Genomic DNA, 19,222 nt, shown 5'->3' on the forward strand with positions numbered 1-19,222 from the left:
CATTAAAACGCAGCAGGAACATGATTAACAAAATAAGAGTGTATAATTGGGATGTATGAAGAACATTATGGACAGCAAACATGCTTTATAGATACTATAAGAACACTAAGTATGGACGTGGAATAAGAAACTATCATTCAGCCTATCAAAGCTGCTCCATCCACAGAGGACATACAATCTAACCCACCTATCTAATCTCCACAATTCAATCCTGACTGGCTGCTCTCCACAGACAACAGCCACCCTCCCCAAAGTCCCAGACGAACAGGAACCATCATATCCCGTGTGAAGTATTTGATCTTTTTTATATATACTTATCCCTAATATCCTCCTCCTTGATAACACTTTAGCATGTTTGCATCTTACCTGCTTGCCCAAAGTGACTCAATGGATAAGCCCACAAAACTGGATACAATTTCAAAAACACCAAGTTCAATTTAAAACAAGACTTTGTGAGATGCACACAGGGGTACGCACTTCACGTGTGAAGTATTCACCCTACACTATGATCCACTTTGATCACTATAGAACAACTCCCATCATTCCTTCTACTGCACTTCAGTCCCTGTTACCTGGGCAGTTCCATTGGTGCTGAGCTGGTAAACGCTTAGGAGTGGCAGACAAATGCTTGGTAGGATACCCGCTCCCGCCACAGCAGCTGCTCCCTGAAAGTACAAAATAAGAGAAAAATGTCGACTTAACAGCAAGCACAATTTCTACAAAATCATAACCACTATAACAGTATTTAATGGATTACTGACTCAGTTTATGTACATCATTGACATAACATGTGGGAGGAGGCTCGTGTGGAGCAATAAACACCAGCATGGACAAGTTGGGCCGCATGGCCGGTTTCTGTGGTGTAAATATTATGTAATAACATACACACACTGCACAGTATTACACCACTGCATCACGATTGAGAGCCACACATAAGCCATGCTCATAGCAAGGCACCTATAACAGATAAGGCATATTATAGGCTCAGTGAAAAAAAATTTTGGAAATGATGAGTTCAGAGTTCACTGTCTTTTAAAATCTGTTATAATGCCAATCTACTGTACAAATATTTAGAAACTATAAATACTCCCCATTTTTACATATGATGTATATTAAATGTAATTTGATAGCACTGGAACAATGGATTTCTATAGAGGTAATGTATTAATTTTTATCTGCACAGCCTTCGACACTGCAGCTTTCCTCTACACAGTCTGATCTGCTCAACCTAATTTTACATTAAAAAGAGAAAAAGTAAACTTATTGAAATCAAAGCCACTGTCGTTACCAACATGAGGGACCAGCACACACTGACATCCCTCACAATTATCAACAGACAGATGTGGATTAGAGTAAAGACCTCAACCCACTTTTGGCAAAGTCACATGTGGATTACAATTGTTCTAGAATTCAGAAAAGGATGTAAAAATAATGTGGTACAGTATAGTGAGAATACAGTTTAGCAACAAAACAGTTGCTGGTTGCATCGGATGACAACTTCTATTCAAATGTGAAAGACCATCAAACTCCACTCAAGCCAGAGGCACTAATGTGTTACTTGTCTTTCACATTTAAAGAGCCACAGGTTTCACCATCACCAGTGAGATACTCAATTCTGTCGCTATTCACTCTATACCTTCTTCATATTGTGTAGGTGCAATTGTAAGTGAGATCAATAGGAGCTGATAGATTTTGCCACAAGCATGGGCCACTAGTTGAACAAACACCTAATCCAGCTAGGTTTCCAGGTGTGCTCGTGTCTCTCAAGTTAACTGATTTTTGATGTAATTACCTACTAATGGCTGACCTACTCCCAGGCCAATAGAAGCATGAGAGCAACCTGGAGACATTTGGTTCTTCCCATTTAATTCCCTATATTACAACAGTGACTACACTTCAAAGGTACTTCATTAGATGTGAAGTGCTTTGAGTCGTCTGGAAAGGGGCCATATAAATGCAGGTTCTTTCTTTAATTTACATTATACTTCTGGAAAACAATAAAAAGACCCTCAAAACTACTAGGATTAAGAAACACTGCTTACCTGCTGAGTTCTGGCCAGCACTAAAAGCAAGTGTAGAGATGCCTCTGCAAAATGTAGATTCTGTTTGACTCGAAGACTAAGCTCCAAGGTGCTAAGCATTGCAGGAAGGACTGGAACCTTCCGAGTGATCAAAAATAAGTGGTCGCCAGACTCATCCATTTCACAAAGTTCTTTGGCCAGATGGAGAGCCAGCACACATACCTGGAGACAGAAAGACTTATTATACCAGAGACCATAAACTTAAGAGGTTATAGTTAGATCAGCCTTCTCGCAGATGTATAAGTAAACAATAATTTTTCTCCTCCTACCCCATCTTTCTGGTCCTTGTGCTGTGACCTTGGTGCACAATCTGTCTCCATACTATCCTTGTCATCAGATGAACCAGCATCTCCTGCTGTCAGTGCATGATGTGTTTGGTCCAACAGAACAATTGCTTCATCATGTATGGTCTCACACACAGTCAGGAGCATTTGGGAATACTGGGGGAAGTCACAAACTAAACAATAAAAAAATTTAAAAATTATGCTCTGTACAATGGTAGATAGCTGTAAGTGAATTACAAGCAGTAATTTAACTGAATTTATTTATTTATTTATTCGTTCATGGGATGTGGGCATCGCTGGCGAGGCCGGCATTTATTGCCCATCCCTAATTGCCCTTGAGAAGGTGGTGGTGAGCCCCCTTCTTGAACCGCTGCAGTCAGTGTAGTGAAGGTTCTCCCACAGTACTGTTAGGAAGGGAGTTCCAGGATTTTGACCCAGCAACGATGAAGGAACGGTGATATATTTCCAAGACGGGATGGTGTGTGACTTGGAGGGGAACGTGCAGGTGGTGTTGTTCCCATGTACCTGCTGCACTTATCCTTCTAGATGGTAGAGGTCGCGGGTTTGGGAGGTGCTGTCGAAGAAGCCTTGGCAGGTTGCTGCAGTGCATCCTGTGGATGGTACACACTTCAGCCACTGTGCGCAGGTGGTGAAGGGAGTGAATGTTTAGGGTGGTGGATGGGGTGCCAATCAAGCAGGCTGCTTTGTCCTGGATGGTGTCGAGCTTCTTGAGTGTTGTTGGAGCTACACTCATCCAGGCAAGTGGAGAGTATTCCATCACACTCTGACTTGTGCCTTGTAGATGGTGGAAAGGCTTTGGGGAGTCAGGAGGTGAGTCACTCGCCGCAGAATACCCAGCCTCTGGCCTGCTCTTGTAGCCACAGTATTTATATGGCTAGTCCAGTTAAGTTTCTGGTCAATGGTGACCCCCAGGATGTTGATGGTGGGGGATTCGGCGATGGTAATGCCGTTGAATGTCAAGGGGAAGTGGCTAGACTCTCTCTTGTTGGAGATGGTCATTGCCTGGCACTTTTCTGGCACGAATGTTACTTGCCACTTATGAGCCCAAGCCTGAATGTGGTCCAGGTCTTGCTGCATGCGGGCTCGGAGTGCTTCGTTATCTGAGGGGTTGCGAATGGAACTGAACACTGTGCAATCATCAGCGAACATCCCCATTTCTGACCTTATGATGGAGGGAAGGTCATTGATGAAGCAGCTGAAGATGGTTGGGCCTAGGACACTGCCTAAATAATATAATTTATAAAATGCCATAAATCAGAAGTGTACAAAGCTCAGGCAATTTATTCTATATCTAAACTCAGATTTCTGAATCTGCCCTGAACCACCGAATTAATTCACATTGAATCATACAATTTTCCACGCACACATATTCACATATAACACATAAAAAATACTTGTTTCCAGCACACCCATCATACCTCAAAATGACATACCTGTCACATTTGAAAATGTCACATATGTAAAGTGTTATGTCACATTTGCACCTGGCTCATATTCATAAAGCAGCAACAAATCACAACTGAACAGGCAAGGAACCTACCAATGAACAAGTCTTAAAGTTCAGAGTAACAGCAATTAGGCTCTGAACTTAGGATGTGCCTCTTTACAACACTTCCCCACATTAGTTTAGCAGGTCGAGCAGATTCCTGCTCTGGTTTAGTCCGAATTTTAGATTTCCTGACGGCAACTCCTTTACTGCTATGTATGCTATGTGTATATTGCTCCCTCATTATAAAATATTATATCCTCTGACACTGTAAGTAATGTCACAGATCAGCTAATGCATTCTACTTTTAAGTAATATAATTCAATGCATGTTATCAATTACAAATATAAGCTATTAATAATCACCATAAGATAAAATAAGGCCATTGTTTGAAATAAATTATGGAGTAATTGACTATATAGCACATTACAGTAAGTGACCATTTTTTCATTCTGATGCAGATCATATTTCTCCATTTTTCAAGAACAGAATTGTTGCAACTGTCAGCAAATTACATGCAAGTAAAAAGGCCCTAGTTTTTGGATTTGCTTCTAGCCTAGTCATCACTGCCCTTAATTCATTCTACCTTCTGAAGCAGTTGTAGATCTTTACTTTAACATTATCCCTCATTTGCCCCCTACACTAGCTGACCTGAAGAGTTTAGTGAGTTGGCTGTCTGCTGATTTAGAATGTTTTTCTAATCTTTTTTCTCCTGATTTCCCTCCTCCAAGTCTCCTCATACCTTACACTATATCCCTATTGACAGGATGGGCAGCCAATACCTCTCAATGCTGCTCATCCATTATCAAATGAATAAGTGTGGAGTACATCGACTCTCTCCAGTATTCTTGGCTGGCATCTTTAAAACTGCCTGCTTTTAAAACTCACTGGATTTTTGCTATGGACCCAAGCAGCCAAGGCTGCTAAAATAAATTCAATTAGGACCATTAACTGTCAGAGAGGAGAAATTATGAGTTGCATGAAGTATTAAAACCCAGGTTCCTGAAAAGAAAGTCAGTCAATAATCATAACCGTGCCTACACGGTAAGGCCATTATGCTTTCTCCTCTGCAAGCTCCTACAGATGTCCTTCTGTTGTTCCTGGCCCATGTAGCTCTCCCCACACACAGTTCCACCATCTCAGCTTTGGCTTTACATGTGTATGGTCCTATTCCAGCTGGGGTCCATTCCATTATCTCCTAAGGGTGCTGATCTTTAGCCACTGGGCACATACCCATTATTGCCCATGGCAATCATCACCCATAACTGTTTTTACCCATGATGTGGAGATGCCGGTGATGGACTGGGGTTGACAATTGTAAACAATTTTACAACACCAAGTTATAGTCCAGCAATTTTATTTTAAATTCACAAGCTTTCGGAGACTTCCTCCTTCCTCAGGTAAATGTTTCAGGAGCTCCTTGAAGCCTACGCATTTATACATATAGAACAATACATGGTGTTTACAGACTGCCCCTGCAACTGCCCGTTGCCAAGGCAATCACCGTGTTCAGACAGAGAGGTGTCACCTGCAGAACCCCCGAATACACATTCAACAAAAAAACAAACAGGGAAAAAAAAGAGAAAAAAAAAGAGAGAGGCAGAAACATCCGGAAGGCAGAGAGAGCCAGCAAATGACCCATTATATTAAAAACAGATAACATTTGTTCGCTGGTGGGGTAACGTGTAGCGTGACATGAACCCAAGATCCCGGTTGAGGCCGTCCTCATGGGTGCACCCTAACCACGTCAAAGAGGCCATCCCCTATGGACAGGCCCTGCGAATACACAGGGTCTGCTCAGACGAGGAGGAACGCGATGGACACCTACAGACGCTGAAAGACGCCCTAGTAAGAACGGGATATGACGCTCGACTCATCGATCGACAGTTCCGACGGGCCACAGCAAAAAATCGCATAGACCTCCTCAGGAGACTAACACGGGACGCAACCAACAGAGTACCCTTTGTCGTCCAGTACTTCCCCGGAGCGGAGAAACTACGCCATGTTCTCCGCAGCCTTCAACATGTCATCAATGAGGACAAACACCTCGCTATGGCCATCCCCACACCTCCACTACTCGCCTTTAAACAGCCACCCAACCTCAAACAGACCATCGTTCGCAGCAAATTACCTAGCTTTCAAGAGAACAGCGTCCACGACGCCACACAACCCTGCCACGGTAACCTCTGCAAGACATGCCAGATCATCGACACAGATACCACCATCACACGAGAGGACACCACCCACCAGGTGCATGGTTCATACTCCTGTGACTCGGCCAACGTTGTCTACCTCATACGTTGCAGGAAAGGATGCCCCAGAGCATGGTACATTGGCGAGACCATGCAGACGCTGCGACAACGGATGAACGGACACCGCGCAACAATCGCCAAACAGGAGGGTTCCCTCCCAGTCGGGGAACACTTCAGCAGTCATGGACATTCATCCACCGACCTTCGGGTAAGCGTACTCCAAGGCGGCCTTCGAGACACACGACAACGCAAAATCGTCGAGCAGAAATTGATAGCCAAGTTCCGCACCCATGAGGACGGCCTCAACCGGGATCTTGGGTTCATGTCACGCTACACGTTACCCCACCAGCGAACAAATGTTATCTGTTTTTAATATAATGGGTCAGTTGCTGGCTCTCTCTGCCTTCCGGATGTTTCTGCCTCTCTCTGTTTTTTTTTCTCTGTTTTTTTTCCCTGTTTGTTTTTTTGTTGAATGTGTATTCGGGGGTTCTGCAGGTGACACCTCTCTGTCTGAACACGGTGATTGCCTTGGCAACGGGCAGTTGCAGGGGCAGTCTGTAAACACCATGTATTGTTCTATATGTATAAATGCGTAGGCTTCAAGGAGATCCTGAAACATTTACCTGAGGAAGGAGGAAGTCTCCGAAAGCTTGTGAATTTAAAATAAAATTGCTGGACTATAACTTGGTGTTGTAAAATTGTTTACAATTGTTTTTACCCAAAGCAGGGTCCAATCTCTGGAAGAAAATCATTTAAAAAGAACGTCTTACCTTGTAGATGTTTGATCTGAAGAGTAGTTATTATAGCTGAAAATATTTTCGCCTTTGTCTTCTCCATGAAATATTGGTTACTCTGTGACAGGCTCTCTAGAATTTGGTCCAGGGGGTCCAGGATTTTAGACACATGAACAATGATGCTGAGAATGAAAAAAAAAAAATCAGTATTCTATGCAACAAAATCAGCTGTGCCACTACTTCAATATAGGGCATATGTTTGTAATATGCACATTTCCTTAAAAAAAAATTAGCAGCAGCAAATCCAGGGCAACATCCAGAGGTGTATTGCCTCAGGTATGCTCTTGGATTTGTAATTAGAAAGAATTTTGCCCTTTCCTTGACTGAGTGTATTTGATATACATTCTACATTGTATTTTTACCTCAATTTTAACCCTTTTAAGGAGTAGCAGTATACAATAAAATAAGACTAAGAGCACAATTTTGTAAATGTTATAACAGAAACCCACAATGTAATTTGAAAGATGCAAAAGATATTCAGTATTCAAATGGGTCAGTGATAAAATTCCAAAACAGACTACCCTTTATCTTCAGGTGTGTACACACTGGGATGTTCAATCTCCTTGTCTCCTACCTTTTCCATTGTTTCAACAGGATTAGAAGTAGTGTTGCCAGCATTGATCCCATTCGCAGACAGGGAGCAGATGAAGGAACCAACAGCTACAAAAAAAGACATAATTTTAAGGTGGGAGTCCAGCATAAAGGTTGGATAGGCAACTGACTTGCACACTTCCAACAAATACCACCCTAAAATTGCTCACCAGGAAATGTGCAAGAGGGGCTCCAATGTGCCGGACATCTGCTGAAATCTCAGCAGCACAGACTTAGGGCAGTGAATAGGATTCCAATTATAAGAAAAAAAACTCACCAAAAGTTTGGTCCCCTCTAGAACATCATGTAGTAACTGCAGTCGTATTGAACAATCACCTAGATGCATCACCTCCGCCTGGGGAATAATAGGTAAGAATAAAGCTCAATTATATGGCTACGTGCATGCTACCTTATAAAACATTTCATTGTACCTGCTCATTCGTCTCGATATTAACCCTCCCTCCCATGGCAGACTGGAGGTGGCCGGGGGGGGGGGGGGGGGGGGGGGAGTGGGAGTTGAAAATTTTAAAATGGGGAACACGACCCCAACCCGCTGTGTAAGCGCCAGCTGCCATTTTTATGGCGGCATATAGCGTGCCGTGTGAGTGTCACACCTTGGAGAGACAGGGCACCTCATTAACATATTTAAATAAGTCTCCTACCGTGCAATTGGGAGCCTGATTTAAATGCAACAGTTGCCAGCTGGGTCTCCCAAGGCTCAGCAAACCCGGCAGTAAAAGGAAAGTGGAAGCTGCTGATTCAAGAAGGCAAGTGCCTTTTACAGCACTCTTTGCGGGCCAGGAGGAGCAGGAGTGCTCCCCTTGGTCCCTCAAGGAAGCCTTCGGCCTCCTCTCTACCCCACCCCTGCTGCGATCGACGACCTCCCCGCGACCAGCCCCACTCTCTCGCTCGCCGCACTCTTTTCACCCCCCATCCCCAACCAAGCCCCGATCTCTCACTCCCTCCCTCCCGAATGCCAGGGACCGTCCCTAAGGGACCCCAGTTGCGGCCTCCTACCACTGGTTTTCTCGTCTGGCAGCCGGCCAGCCTGTCAATTTGGCCAGCTGCCAGACGGGAAATGGAACAAAAAAATTATAATGAGCTCCTGTTGTTAAATTCAGCAGGACCTCCGCGTCCCTGGCCTTGCCAGGTTTTTCCCATGCTACTGCACATCCTCCCCATAAGTATTGGGGCCGTTATGTCAATTCAAGCAAAGTCTGATCTAACTTTACACTGAAAATGGGACGGTTTAGTCAATATCGCTAGGACATATTGCATGCATTTATATACTGGAGCACATGGGTACAGTCGTGTAGTGGTTTTACTAATGAACTAGCAACCCAGAGATGCAGGGTTCAATGGCAACTTGGTAATATTTCACCATGGTAAATTGTGAAATTGAATTCAATAAATCTGGTCATTTGTAGGCTAGCACCATAAAATGACCATGAATGTCACGTGATTGTTGTAAAAATCCAACTTGTTCACTAATGTCTTTCAGGGAAGGGAACCCGACCCCCCCTCCCGCCCCACCCCCCCCCATCTGTACATGTATTCCCCAGTCCCACATTGATTCAGGGCAATAAATGCTGCCTTGCCAGTTTCGCCCACATCCCAAGAAAAATTTTAAAAGTCAGCTGTACATCAAGGACTATCCACAACTATTACTTTTTCATTAAGTACTCCTTTGTTGCAGCCAAACCCACCATTACTTTGGTTCAGTTGGCAGCACTCTGCTTCAGAGTCATAGGGTTGTGGGTTCAAGTTCCACTCCAGGATTTGAGCAGCTAATCTAGGTGCAGTAGGGGGAATGCTGCATTGTCTGATGTGCTATCTTTCAGATGAAACGTTAAAGTGAGGCCCTGCTTGCCTGTTCAGGCGGACATTAAAGATTTTCTGGACTATTTACAGACAACGAGGGAGTTCTCCTGTTGTCCTAACATTCATCCCTTAATTATACCACCAAAAACAGATTCAATGGTCATTTGTAGGACCTTGCTGTGTGCAAATTGGTTACCACATTGCCTATATAACCATGAATGCAATTCAGAAGTAAGTGATTGCGAAACGCTTTGATACATTTAGGTGATGAAGTGCTATAAAAATGCAAGTTCTTTTTTTCATATAAAATGAGACACAAGGGCTTTTTAGTCTCCGCTACAGGCACACTTACACAGACAGGAGCATTACAGCACTGAGTCCTTCCAGGTCAAAATTCAACTTATTGCAGCTCATCATCATAAACAGGATTGACAATTTTTTTCTTTAATTTTGATGCATATTATATTGTCCTAATGCCGTTTTGTTATACTTTATCAGATACCACTGTAACCTCGGCAGATAGGCTACAACACCACCATTTTCATAATACAGGTGGCAATATTTCAAATAAAGCTGGAAAATTTGGGAAAAAGCACAGATTCTGAAAAATTGCGATCAGTTAGATTTAACCAGATTATCATAGAAATTTATGGCACAGGAGGAAGCCATTTGACCAATCGTGTCTGTGGCAGCCGAAAAAGAGCTATCCAGCCTAATCCCACTTTCTAGCTCTTGGTCCGTAGCCTTGTAGGTTACGGCACTTCAAGTGCACATCCAAGCACCTTTTAAATGCAATGATGGTTTTTGCCTCTACCACCCATTCAGACAGTGAATTCCAGACCCCTACCACCCTCTGGATGAAAAAAAATTTCCTCAGTTCCCCTCTAATCCTTCTACCAATCACTTTAAATCTATGTCTCCTGATTATTGACCCCTCAGCTAAGGGAAATAGGTGCTTCCTATCCACTTTATCTAGGCCCCTCATAATTTTATACACCTCAATTAAATCTCCCCTCAGTTCCAAAGGAAACAACCCCAGCCTATCCAATCTTTCCTCAAAACTAAAATTCTCCAGACCTGGCAACATCCTCGTAAATATCCTCTGTACCCTCTCTAGTGCAATCACATCTTTCCTGTAATGTGACGACCAGAACTGTACCAAGTACTCTAGCTGTGGCCTAACTAGTGTTTTATACAGTTCAACCTAACCTCCTTGCTCTTACATTCTTATATTGCCAAGATGCATCACTTCATTAACATCCATCACTGAAATAGCTACTGAAGCTACATCTGAACCCAAGTGTCTTTGGAAGTTAACCTTCCTAAAAGATGTTAGTACTCAGAAAGCCAATGATATTTTATTCTTACGTAGCTGGTAGCCAGAACGAGAAGCATTCTCCACGCAGAGATCACCATATGGAACTCTAGAACTGTGGAGACCCCCTCTGCTTCTGTCTCCGCCATGTGGGCGACAAGAGATTTGATATATTCAGACCAATATTCGTACCGCTTCTTATCAAAGAACGTCTTCAGTGTGCACTTTAAGGACTGGTCCAGAGAACCCCTGACAGACAAAATCACATGAATCATAAAGACTATCCAGGATTAGTCATCATTTCTTAATTCACGTTTGGCTCCGTTCAACTCAGAGGACTGGACCAATATTTTTGCACAGTTGTAACATAATGTAGTAAGATATGCCAATCAATAGAAAAATAATCAAACGACTTTTGACTGAGTTGGCATTGCGAACCCAGTACAAACACCTGACGTGATTGTGATAATTATCAAGGATGGGAATTTCTTTTTTAAAAAAATCACATTTCTTTATTGTACAAAATAAATCAAGAATAAATCTGTAGCTGCACAGATAAGGAAAACAAAAAGAAGATCCTCTTCCTCATTCAGCTCACCCATTTAAAAAAACAGAATAAACATTCACCCGAAATAATGATGTCCTTCCCTTAACACAGAAGGTGCAAGCATCTCGGGGAAGCTACGACTGCAATGGGAAAAAGAAAATCTTATAAATGTGTAAATCCATAAACCAAAATTCCTATAAGATCAGGTTTATATAGACATGCACAATTTTAATCAGCTGCAAATTGGGGGATAAATTTTCAAATACTTGAACGGATGAAGGATTTAAAAATTGCAGTTACTATTTTTACATTAGGTCATCCAATATATTAAAATTAATAGCAATTGACTTGCACATTATAGGAACATAGATCATATGCATAATTAAAATAATTTTTACCTTTGCCCAAAATTCACCTTATTTTTGATCAAAGGTTGCAAGTAGACTTCCAACACTGGTCATCAGTCCCCACAACTTCGTTCCAATCTAACCAAAGATTAATCCTATCGGTTGAATCTTATTTTTTTACTTCCCAGACATTCCAACAATTGACTTGAACAAAATAAACTGAACTAGTACAGACCACAGTGAAGCAGTATGATGCTGCTGTAGTCTAACAGTCTAGTGAAGTAGTTTCTGTGTCCCTAACGCAGAAGTGGGCATGGTATTCAATTTGCAAAGGGAATATCAGCCAGACATGCTTCCAGGCTTCAATTCCCTTAAGCCAGTGGAATATGTCAGTCATGGGTGTTTCAGTATCAAGATGAGATACCTGTAATTGTTATTGTAGAAATAGCTTGTTACTTTATAAATAACACTGCTGTACAAAGAAACTGCTGCTGCTTCTGAATCAGTAAGAGTTGTACCTGACAACGTAGTAAATTTCCAGGCAGATGATCTTCAGGGTGAAGGCACAGGTTTCCAGGACGTTCTTCTATAGAGGAAAAATTAACATTAATTATGGCAAAACCCATTAAAAGTACAGAATATAATGTGAACTATAAAGTACTCACAAATATTAATTTATTTTAAGGTATTGTGATGATGTTTACTAGCACTGAAGGTTTTGGAGGGGGGTGGATAGAAAGACTGGTCATTATTTTGGCAGAAGGAGGTGAGATCCTAGCAGGCTGGCCAGAAGATTTCAAAATCATTTTCATCACACGGAAAGCATGCCCACTTCCAACATGGACAATGTCTTTGTGGTATGTCGATAAACACAATTAGGAAGCTATAACAATAACCTTTCCAGCAGTTTTAATGGTTGAGGAATTTGCAGCCAGAGCTTCCCCTCGAAGTGCAGAATGCTGAAGACCTCAATAGAGGCAAGAGGCACACTTTGAGGAAGGAAAGGGGAGACAACTAAAATTTTGATTTTTAAAAAGTTTATAAAAGTCATACCTCTGTAATGTCAGAGGGTGCTGGCAGTTCTCCAAAAAGCACAGATGTCAAATTCTCCCAGAATCGATCCCTGAAAAATAAAATTCATTAAGACTACAAACTGTTGTGTCCAAAGAAAAATCTATCATCTTTCCGCAATAATGTTTTTATAATAGATTTTCTAACTCAGCCCATTCACCAGTGTAGGTTGAGTTTCAGTATTTTAAGGAACTCCTATCCTGCTGTTTGCCTTGGTTAAAAAAACAATAAAATTCTTTGGTTTCTTTAAGTAGCCTTAACAGCCAACAAGTTTTCGAACAGGATAAAAATTAAGTGGCTATGTGCTGATCTAATCTGCCTACGGAGTCACCAACAATGAAGGGAACCTCCAATTCAGTTACAGCAGCTTAGCACTCATCTGAATTTAGCAGCCACTTGCTTCTCTTCTCTCCCACCACAGATTTTTGCAATGTGACTTGTCTGGTTCCCACAATATGTAGTGATCTCAATGCTACTTCCAAACCATTGCTTTAGAATTTAGGTGAGCAGAGATGTTGAATATGGACTGAGCAGCCATTAAAAAAACTTTCCTTTCAGTCCACTGATTTTTCTTTTGTGCCCGTTGATGGCACATCTTTAATTTCAACCGAGTCAAATAAAACCGAAATTATTTCCAATTACTTTTATCCTTCAGCACAGTTACTCACTTCCCTGTATTGCAGGATATATGGAACAATCCTTGTTCTAATCCTATTCAGGTCCTCTCCCTAACTTCTTCCTCCATTCCATTGATGACTGTGTTGGTGGTGTTTCCTGCTTTTGTTGATCTTGAGAATTTATTTAACTATGCTTCCAATGCTCACCCATCCCTCACATGTGGTCCACCTCTTAATTCCCTGCCCTTCCTGATAATCTCTCTTGCCTTCTCTGGCAATGGGCTTTCCATAGACATCTACTCCCAAGTCCAGAACCCCCCCCAAAACTACCTGGATTTTGCTGCTTCCCACCCCAATTCCTTTAAAAACTCCATCCCTTTCTCAGTCCTCATTGCAACTCTTCTGATGACAGCATTTTCTCCATCAAAGCTTTTGAAATGTCCTAATCAACTAACATTCCCTCTCAACAGTGGTCAACAGGACCCCGGACCACATCCGCTCCTTTTCCCATGCCTCTATTTTCACCCCTCCCTCTTTTCCTCACAATAACGTCTCACCTTCTACCCTACGAATCTCTATAATTGCCAGACTATCTTCCAGCATTTGAATCACCCACAACATGATCCCAACACCAAATTCCCACATTACAATAGTGACTACACTTCAAAAGTACTTCTTTGGCTGTAAAGCGCCGTGGGACGTCCTGAGGTCGTGAAAGGTGCAACATAAGTGCAAGTCCTGCTTTTTTTCCTTTTAAATACTTATTCCTCTTCCCTCTCCACTTTGGGAAGGGATTGTTCTCTCTCTGATATCATTGTTCATTCTTTCACCACCCCAACATCTAGCTACCCTTCCCCTGGCACTTTTCCATGCAACCGTAGCAGATGCAACATCTGTTCAATTCACTTCTTCCTACACCCTTGCAAAGACCCCAAGCATTCCTTCCACGAGACAGGAATTTACGTGTACGTCCTCCAATTTAGTATAGCGCACTGCATTCACTGAAGGCGGGGTCAGAAGAATTTCATTATCTGTCAGCTGGGGTTTTGCATCACAAGAGATGGTGCATTACACCCACAGGGAAGTCGTTCCCATCAGTAGTACTTGTAGAATTACCTTCCTTCCAATTTGTTTTAAAATAGTTTGCATAGGAATCTAATTCATCATGTCCTTCAAAGGCAACAATCTGACTAATTGTGGCGCTATAAACACACCACCCACCAATGATCATGGAGTAGATTAGGTCCATTTGTAGTGGAGCCTGGACAATCCTGCTTTCCTCACTTAGAGAGGCTACCACAGTGTAACTGATGATACAAAATCTATTACAGTAAAACATCCCTCTTGCTTCTGACAGGAGCTCAGTTGTAGCTAGCTATATAGTTAGACTGCAAATCTCAATTACTACATAATTAAACTGCATCACAATCCAACAGCTGTCTCATCAGTGCAACTAATTTTGTACACTATCTGCACTGCGGGCCTTCTTAAATGTATTTTTTTTAAAACAGACCAAAAGCAACTGCTGGTGGGGACAAAAATATAAATTTAGGACTACAAATAAAAGCAAAAACACTTTAATATAATCACTAAAAGAAAATGGACCTACTTGGTTCGCAAAACGGTCATGGCACTGTCCCTGCGATCCTGCCACAGTGCGTGCAAAAAAGCAATGGCAGCACGATGGATGAGAGGGGGACACCAGTACTTCCCTAGCTGCTTGGAGTCAATGAATTCCAGTACAACCTGCAGACAGCTCCATTCCCCCAGGATAAACTCCTGAGGATACATGCCACAGGACAGACTATTAGTTTAAAATTAAATTCGGTCAATATGACATTCAGCTTTTAGCTGCACTGTGTGAGGAGTGCCCTCCACAAACAAGTTAGTTTTTTCTCACCTTTGACCCAACTGCACCGTCTTTCACTTCGAGGTTGAGGAAGAGCTCAATCAAGCCAGGCTGCGTTTCCACAGCAACAGTTAAAAACTCCAGGATCATCACCTTAATCCGCATATCCTGAATCACAGAAAACATAATTTGTTATTTAACTTTTTTAACAGCACCTGGAGGAACTCATTTGCTTACATAGTTCTAGTTTTATGCTTCCCTTCAGAGTGCTGATTGTGACAAATGCATTATACGTTTGCTTTTATGTGAGTCAGTAGCATAGTGCATTAGCATTTTCATTTTGTGAAATAAGAGAATAGGCACCTCTGTCTTGCTCTGCAGTCTATTAAGAAATGCATCACGAATTGCAGCAGCATCACTCCCAAGGCAGGCATACACTGACATTGGGGCCACCTGGAAAAGTATAAAAGGGAAAGTTTCAATGTATGTATCTATACCCTTTCTTTACTGTACTTTTATTAACTTACTGGTCCCCCACAAATGATGTCTTCTCACCATCTGCTCTCCTTCAGCTGGGAATGTAGGATATTTAGTCCAGAACCTTTCACAACTATTACCTATTTCATCAGGCTTGTAAAGGACAATATCAAATACATCTACCTTCTTTGGTGCTACACCTTGAGAACTCCTCCATGGATTTCACTGTTTATTTTTAAGGAGTCATCCATAATTTTTAACATTTTTATAAGCATTCTATTTGGGAGGTGAATATATAATGTTCTATGTACACTACACAAATACACTATAGTACATGTATATAAGTGATATACATAGGTATGGTAAGAATAAAAACTTTTTATACTTTTGAAAAAGATAAAAACGATAGTTAACAGAATATTGGAGATTTTAGATCTCTATCACAATATCTTCTCAAATAATATCAAGCTTACACCAATAAGTCAAAGTTATCAACTTTAACCAAATTCATATTCCATTTATAGTGGGAGGGGGAAGTTGACAATCTCAAAATCTAACCTCTCTATGCCATGATAAACAAGTTTCAGATCAGCAACAGCCCAGGAGTGGGTCTCATGCCAACATCTACTCAAACACACTGCTGCTATAGACTGACAGAGGGATTGCGACCAGAGTCCCCATACTGGCATTAAGCAGTCTCCCACCTTCTATCTCATCTATCCCCCCATTCATTCCTTCAATCCTCTCTTATTGTCTGACTATAGTTACCAACCGTTTGAAAACAGAATAATGAAGACTGGAGAGTAATTCTGAGGCATTATTCTTATCAAGGCGTTCAGATGTGACAAATCTCAACAACAAAATTTGAGCAATTCGAAACAGCCGTCTGTACCCCGCTCCCTCCACCTCTAGTCCCCCAGATCTCAATCCAGGGCCTGGTCGCAGCCCCACCAGACAACCTGACTCACCACAACCGGAGCCTGGCTGTAGATCTGGCCCAAACAGGTGTACACAAATCCGACATACAATTTCAAATCAGCACTAAAGGACCTCGCTAGTGTAAAACAGGATAACTCAGCTAATCTGTCTCTGCAGATTCAATTGTTGAATTTGGGTTACGGCATGTGTCTCAGCAAAATAAGATAGAAACATTACTATGGTCTATCACACTAGTGTATTACAATGTCCCCAAATAACATTTTTCTTGGGTTACAAAAATGTAATTACATTTTGTAAGACAAAGTGCTTAAGGACTGTGAAACATAAGTAGTCAAAGTTAAGGCACCCTCAGGATCAGTTAACGTCCCTCACACTGAACGGCAGAAACCTATTTTCCCCCCTCTCCTTTGTTCTACCAGTTGTCTCTCAGTACCTTGCTCAAGTAGCCATTTTTGATAAGTGAGCCTAGATACTATGTGTAGCAGGCTTTCTACCACACGCTGAGCCCAATTCTGTCCTTACCCATAGGCATACTTCCAGCACTGTTTGCTGGACAGCAATCAGGAGTGAGAACTTTAGTCAATTTTCCCCTCCCAACCCCAGGAGTCCTGAGGTCATTAGTCGTGCTTCTACTGAGATCAGCTACCTCAGTAGACCAGAGTTCGAACTTGGGAGCTGTAAACTTTAAAACATAACCTACCATTGCAAGTCTCTTCAGTAGCTGGATAGCAAGGCGTGGCAGTGCAGGGTCGTGCCTGTGGTAGATATACTTTGCCAAAACTGCTATCAAATTATTACCGTGGGTACCTGTAATTGTAAACATGAATGTAAAACAAAATTAAAAGCCAAAAGACAAAACCAACTGTAATATTAATCTAGCTACAAGGACTGAGTTACAAATACCATATTGGTACTTCCCGAGATTACACAACGATTACAGCAAGAGGTTCACTATTTGTGACATTCAGTGGTGATTGGGTGGGAGGAAAGAGCAAGCAAGTTTTGATCAGCCACTAGAGACCAATTCCGCTCCCATCAACGTTGTGGGGAATCATACTTCTGAAAAATCCTTTTGTTCCACCTCACACCCTCGCAGTCTACCACTGTTGTCCATTCCTTTGAGCCGACTTCTTTTGTGGAGTCCATTACATAAAGAGTTTTTACAAGATTATCTACCATGCAGCCTTTACCATCAATGTCTTCGATCTCTGGGTTTATTGCCCCTTTTTTTTCCAAAATATGACTTAATCTTTGGTTTCTAATCTGTCACCCCACCCAATAGTTTAAGGGACATTAGTTTTCAAACTTTAGTCTGTGTCCACTTCCAAAAGCAGTGTTACTCAGCCAACTGGAAAGATGGAATGGAACAACACATTACTATCAATGCCACACTGTGATCATCTAGCAGAATGCACAATTTAATACAAACTGAATTGTGCTAGTTTATCACTCCACAAAGCAGGGGACAACATTCCATGGAGGGAGGGGGGTAGGATTGATGGAACTCAAAGTCAGTGATAGGAACCTATTAGACGCAACATTCCTGTTAGCTGCTTATTCCATTAACCACTTGATGAAGCTTTTAGAAATGGAGCAATTCCTGCAATCTGGTTAATGCATGCTCCTAATAAGTATTTAAAATTATATTTGTCTGAATAGTTTTCCCAAACCCTATCAAACTATGCTCAATAATCTCAACAGATTCAAAAGTGGTTTGCCCATTTCAACACAGAATGACCATCAACAGAAGGAATATCAGCAGTTGCAAGATATGAATTTCATCTTTTTCTTCTGGTTTGCAATTTGTTAATTTCAGTCCTTCAGTCAACCCAAAATATGTCACTTAGTCCCTCCCTGAAATTATTACTTCAGCAATTGATATCTACTGTGCAGCAATGGGATACTAAGAACAGGTTAAAAAAAAAATCACTGCATAACATTAGCAGCAGTAACAATTCCATTCTATTCCAAAATGTTATTTCTGATTATTCATTGCTTCCATGATTATTACATACCATGTTGTGTCAGGGCCTGCTCCAATGGCGAGACCACTTCTGATGATGGCTTCAGTTTGATGACATTGTTAGTTATAGAAAATGCTAGTTTGATTGTTTGAGTGAGGGTTTGACCTGATCCTTCAGAACCACTGCTGCATTTACAGTTTTGGCAGTTGTTTGGGAGTGGGAGGAAAAAGAGCAGAAAGTTAGATAACAATTATATTTTTAAATTGTCAAAACATGCAGATATATAAATACTTAATATTAGGGAAGAGGGAAAGTTTCATATTTGCAATATTCTTTAAAGGGCACTTGTTAGTAATCGTAATACTTATTACTTTAATTTTATTCTCTTTTATTCCCATTTATCTATATGTCGTAGTCTTTTACTGCAATGCAGCAGTTTTCAGCAGCAAGGTCAAAATACTTTGGCTATGCAATGTTGCAGTTCAAACGGATTCTATTTTTCCTTAAAATGCAATCATTTTCACTGCATTTAATGTTATACCTTTAGCTCCCTATAACTTTGCATCAAAGTCATTTCTAAATATTTTTCTAACCTACCAAGATTTTAATACTCCAACATTAACTGGTAAATACCATACTACCACTGTACTAAACTGCAGCAGAATGTAAGAGCAGTCTATTGTTTTGATACTTAATTGAGTCAAAGACATTGTAGAACTGTCAGTGGAAAAGTAGTGGGCAAGAAAAAATTCATTTCACTCAAGAT

The 19,222-nt window shown here is 41.4% G+C and overlaps 1 protein-coding gene across 4 annotated transcripts in view; it reads right to left on the reverse strand.

Annotated features, from left to right (window-relative positions):
* Positions 1–19,222, reverse strand: part of nup188 (nucleoporin 188) — a 68,023-nt gene that overhangs the window by 14,692 nt on the left and 34,109 nt on the right. For 2 of the 4 annotated variants that reach the window (XM_067969794.1, XM_067969793.1), the window contains exons 24-38: positions 18,508–18,641; positions 17,193–17,299; positions 15,440–15,529; positions 15,128–15,244; positions 14,837–15,006; positions 12,593–12,662; positions 12,058–12,125; positions 11,273–11,332; positions 10,699–10,894; positions 7,787–7,864; positions 7,493–7,578; positions 6,895–7,040; positions 2,351–2,538; positions 2,043–2,243; positions 573–665 (exon numbers count right to left, since the gene is read on the reverse strand). In XM_067969794.1, the coding sequence (XP_067825895.1) occupies positions 573–665; positions 2,043–2,243; positions 2,351–2,538; positions 6,895–7,040; positions 7,493–7,578; positions 7,787–7,864; positions 10,699–10,894; positions 11,273–11,332; positions 12,058–12,125; positions 12,593–12,662; positions 14,837–15,006; positions 15,128–15,244; positions 15,440–15,529; positions 17,193–17,299; positions 18,508–18,641 (1,804 nt within the window). The remainder of the gene's footprint in view (positions 1–572; positions 666–2,042; positions 2,244–2,350; positions 2,539–6,894; positions 7,041–7,492; positions 7,579–7,786; positions 7,865–10,698; positions 10,895–11,272; positions 11,333–12,057; positions 12,126–12,592; positions 12,663–14,836; positions 15,007–15,127; positions 15,245–15,439; positions 15,530–17,192; positions 17,300–18,507; positions 18,642–19,222) is intronic. The other 2 variants (XM_067969796.1, XM_067969795.1) reach the window with 1 other exon arrangement.

The sequence above is a fragment of the Heptranchias perlo genome, chromosome 31, assembly GCF_035084215.1.
Source record: "Heptranchias perlo isolate sHepPer1 chromosome 31, sHepPer1.hap1, whole genome shotgun sequence".
In the NCBI taxonomy this organism is placed as follows: domain Eukaryota; kingdom Metazoa; phylum Chordata; class Chondrichthyes; order Hexanchiformes; family Hexanchidae; genus Heptranchias; species Heptranchias perlo.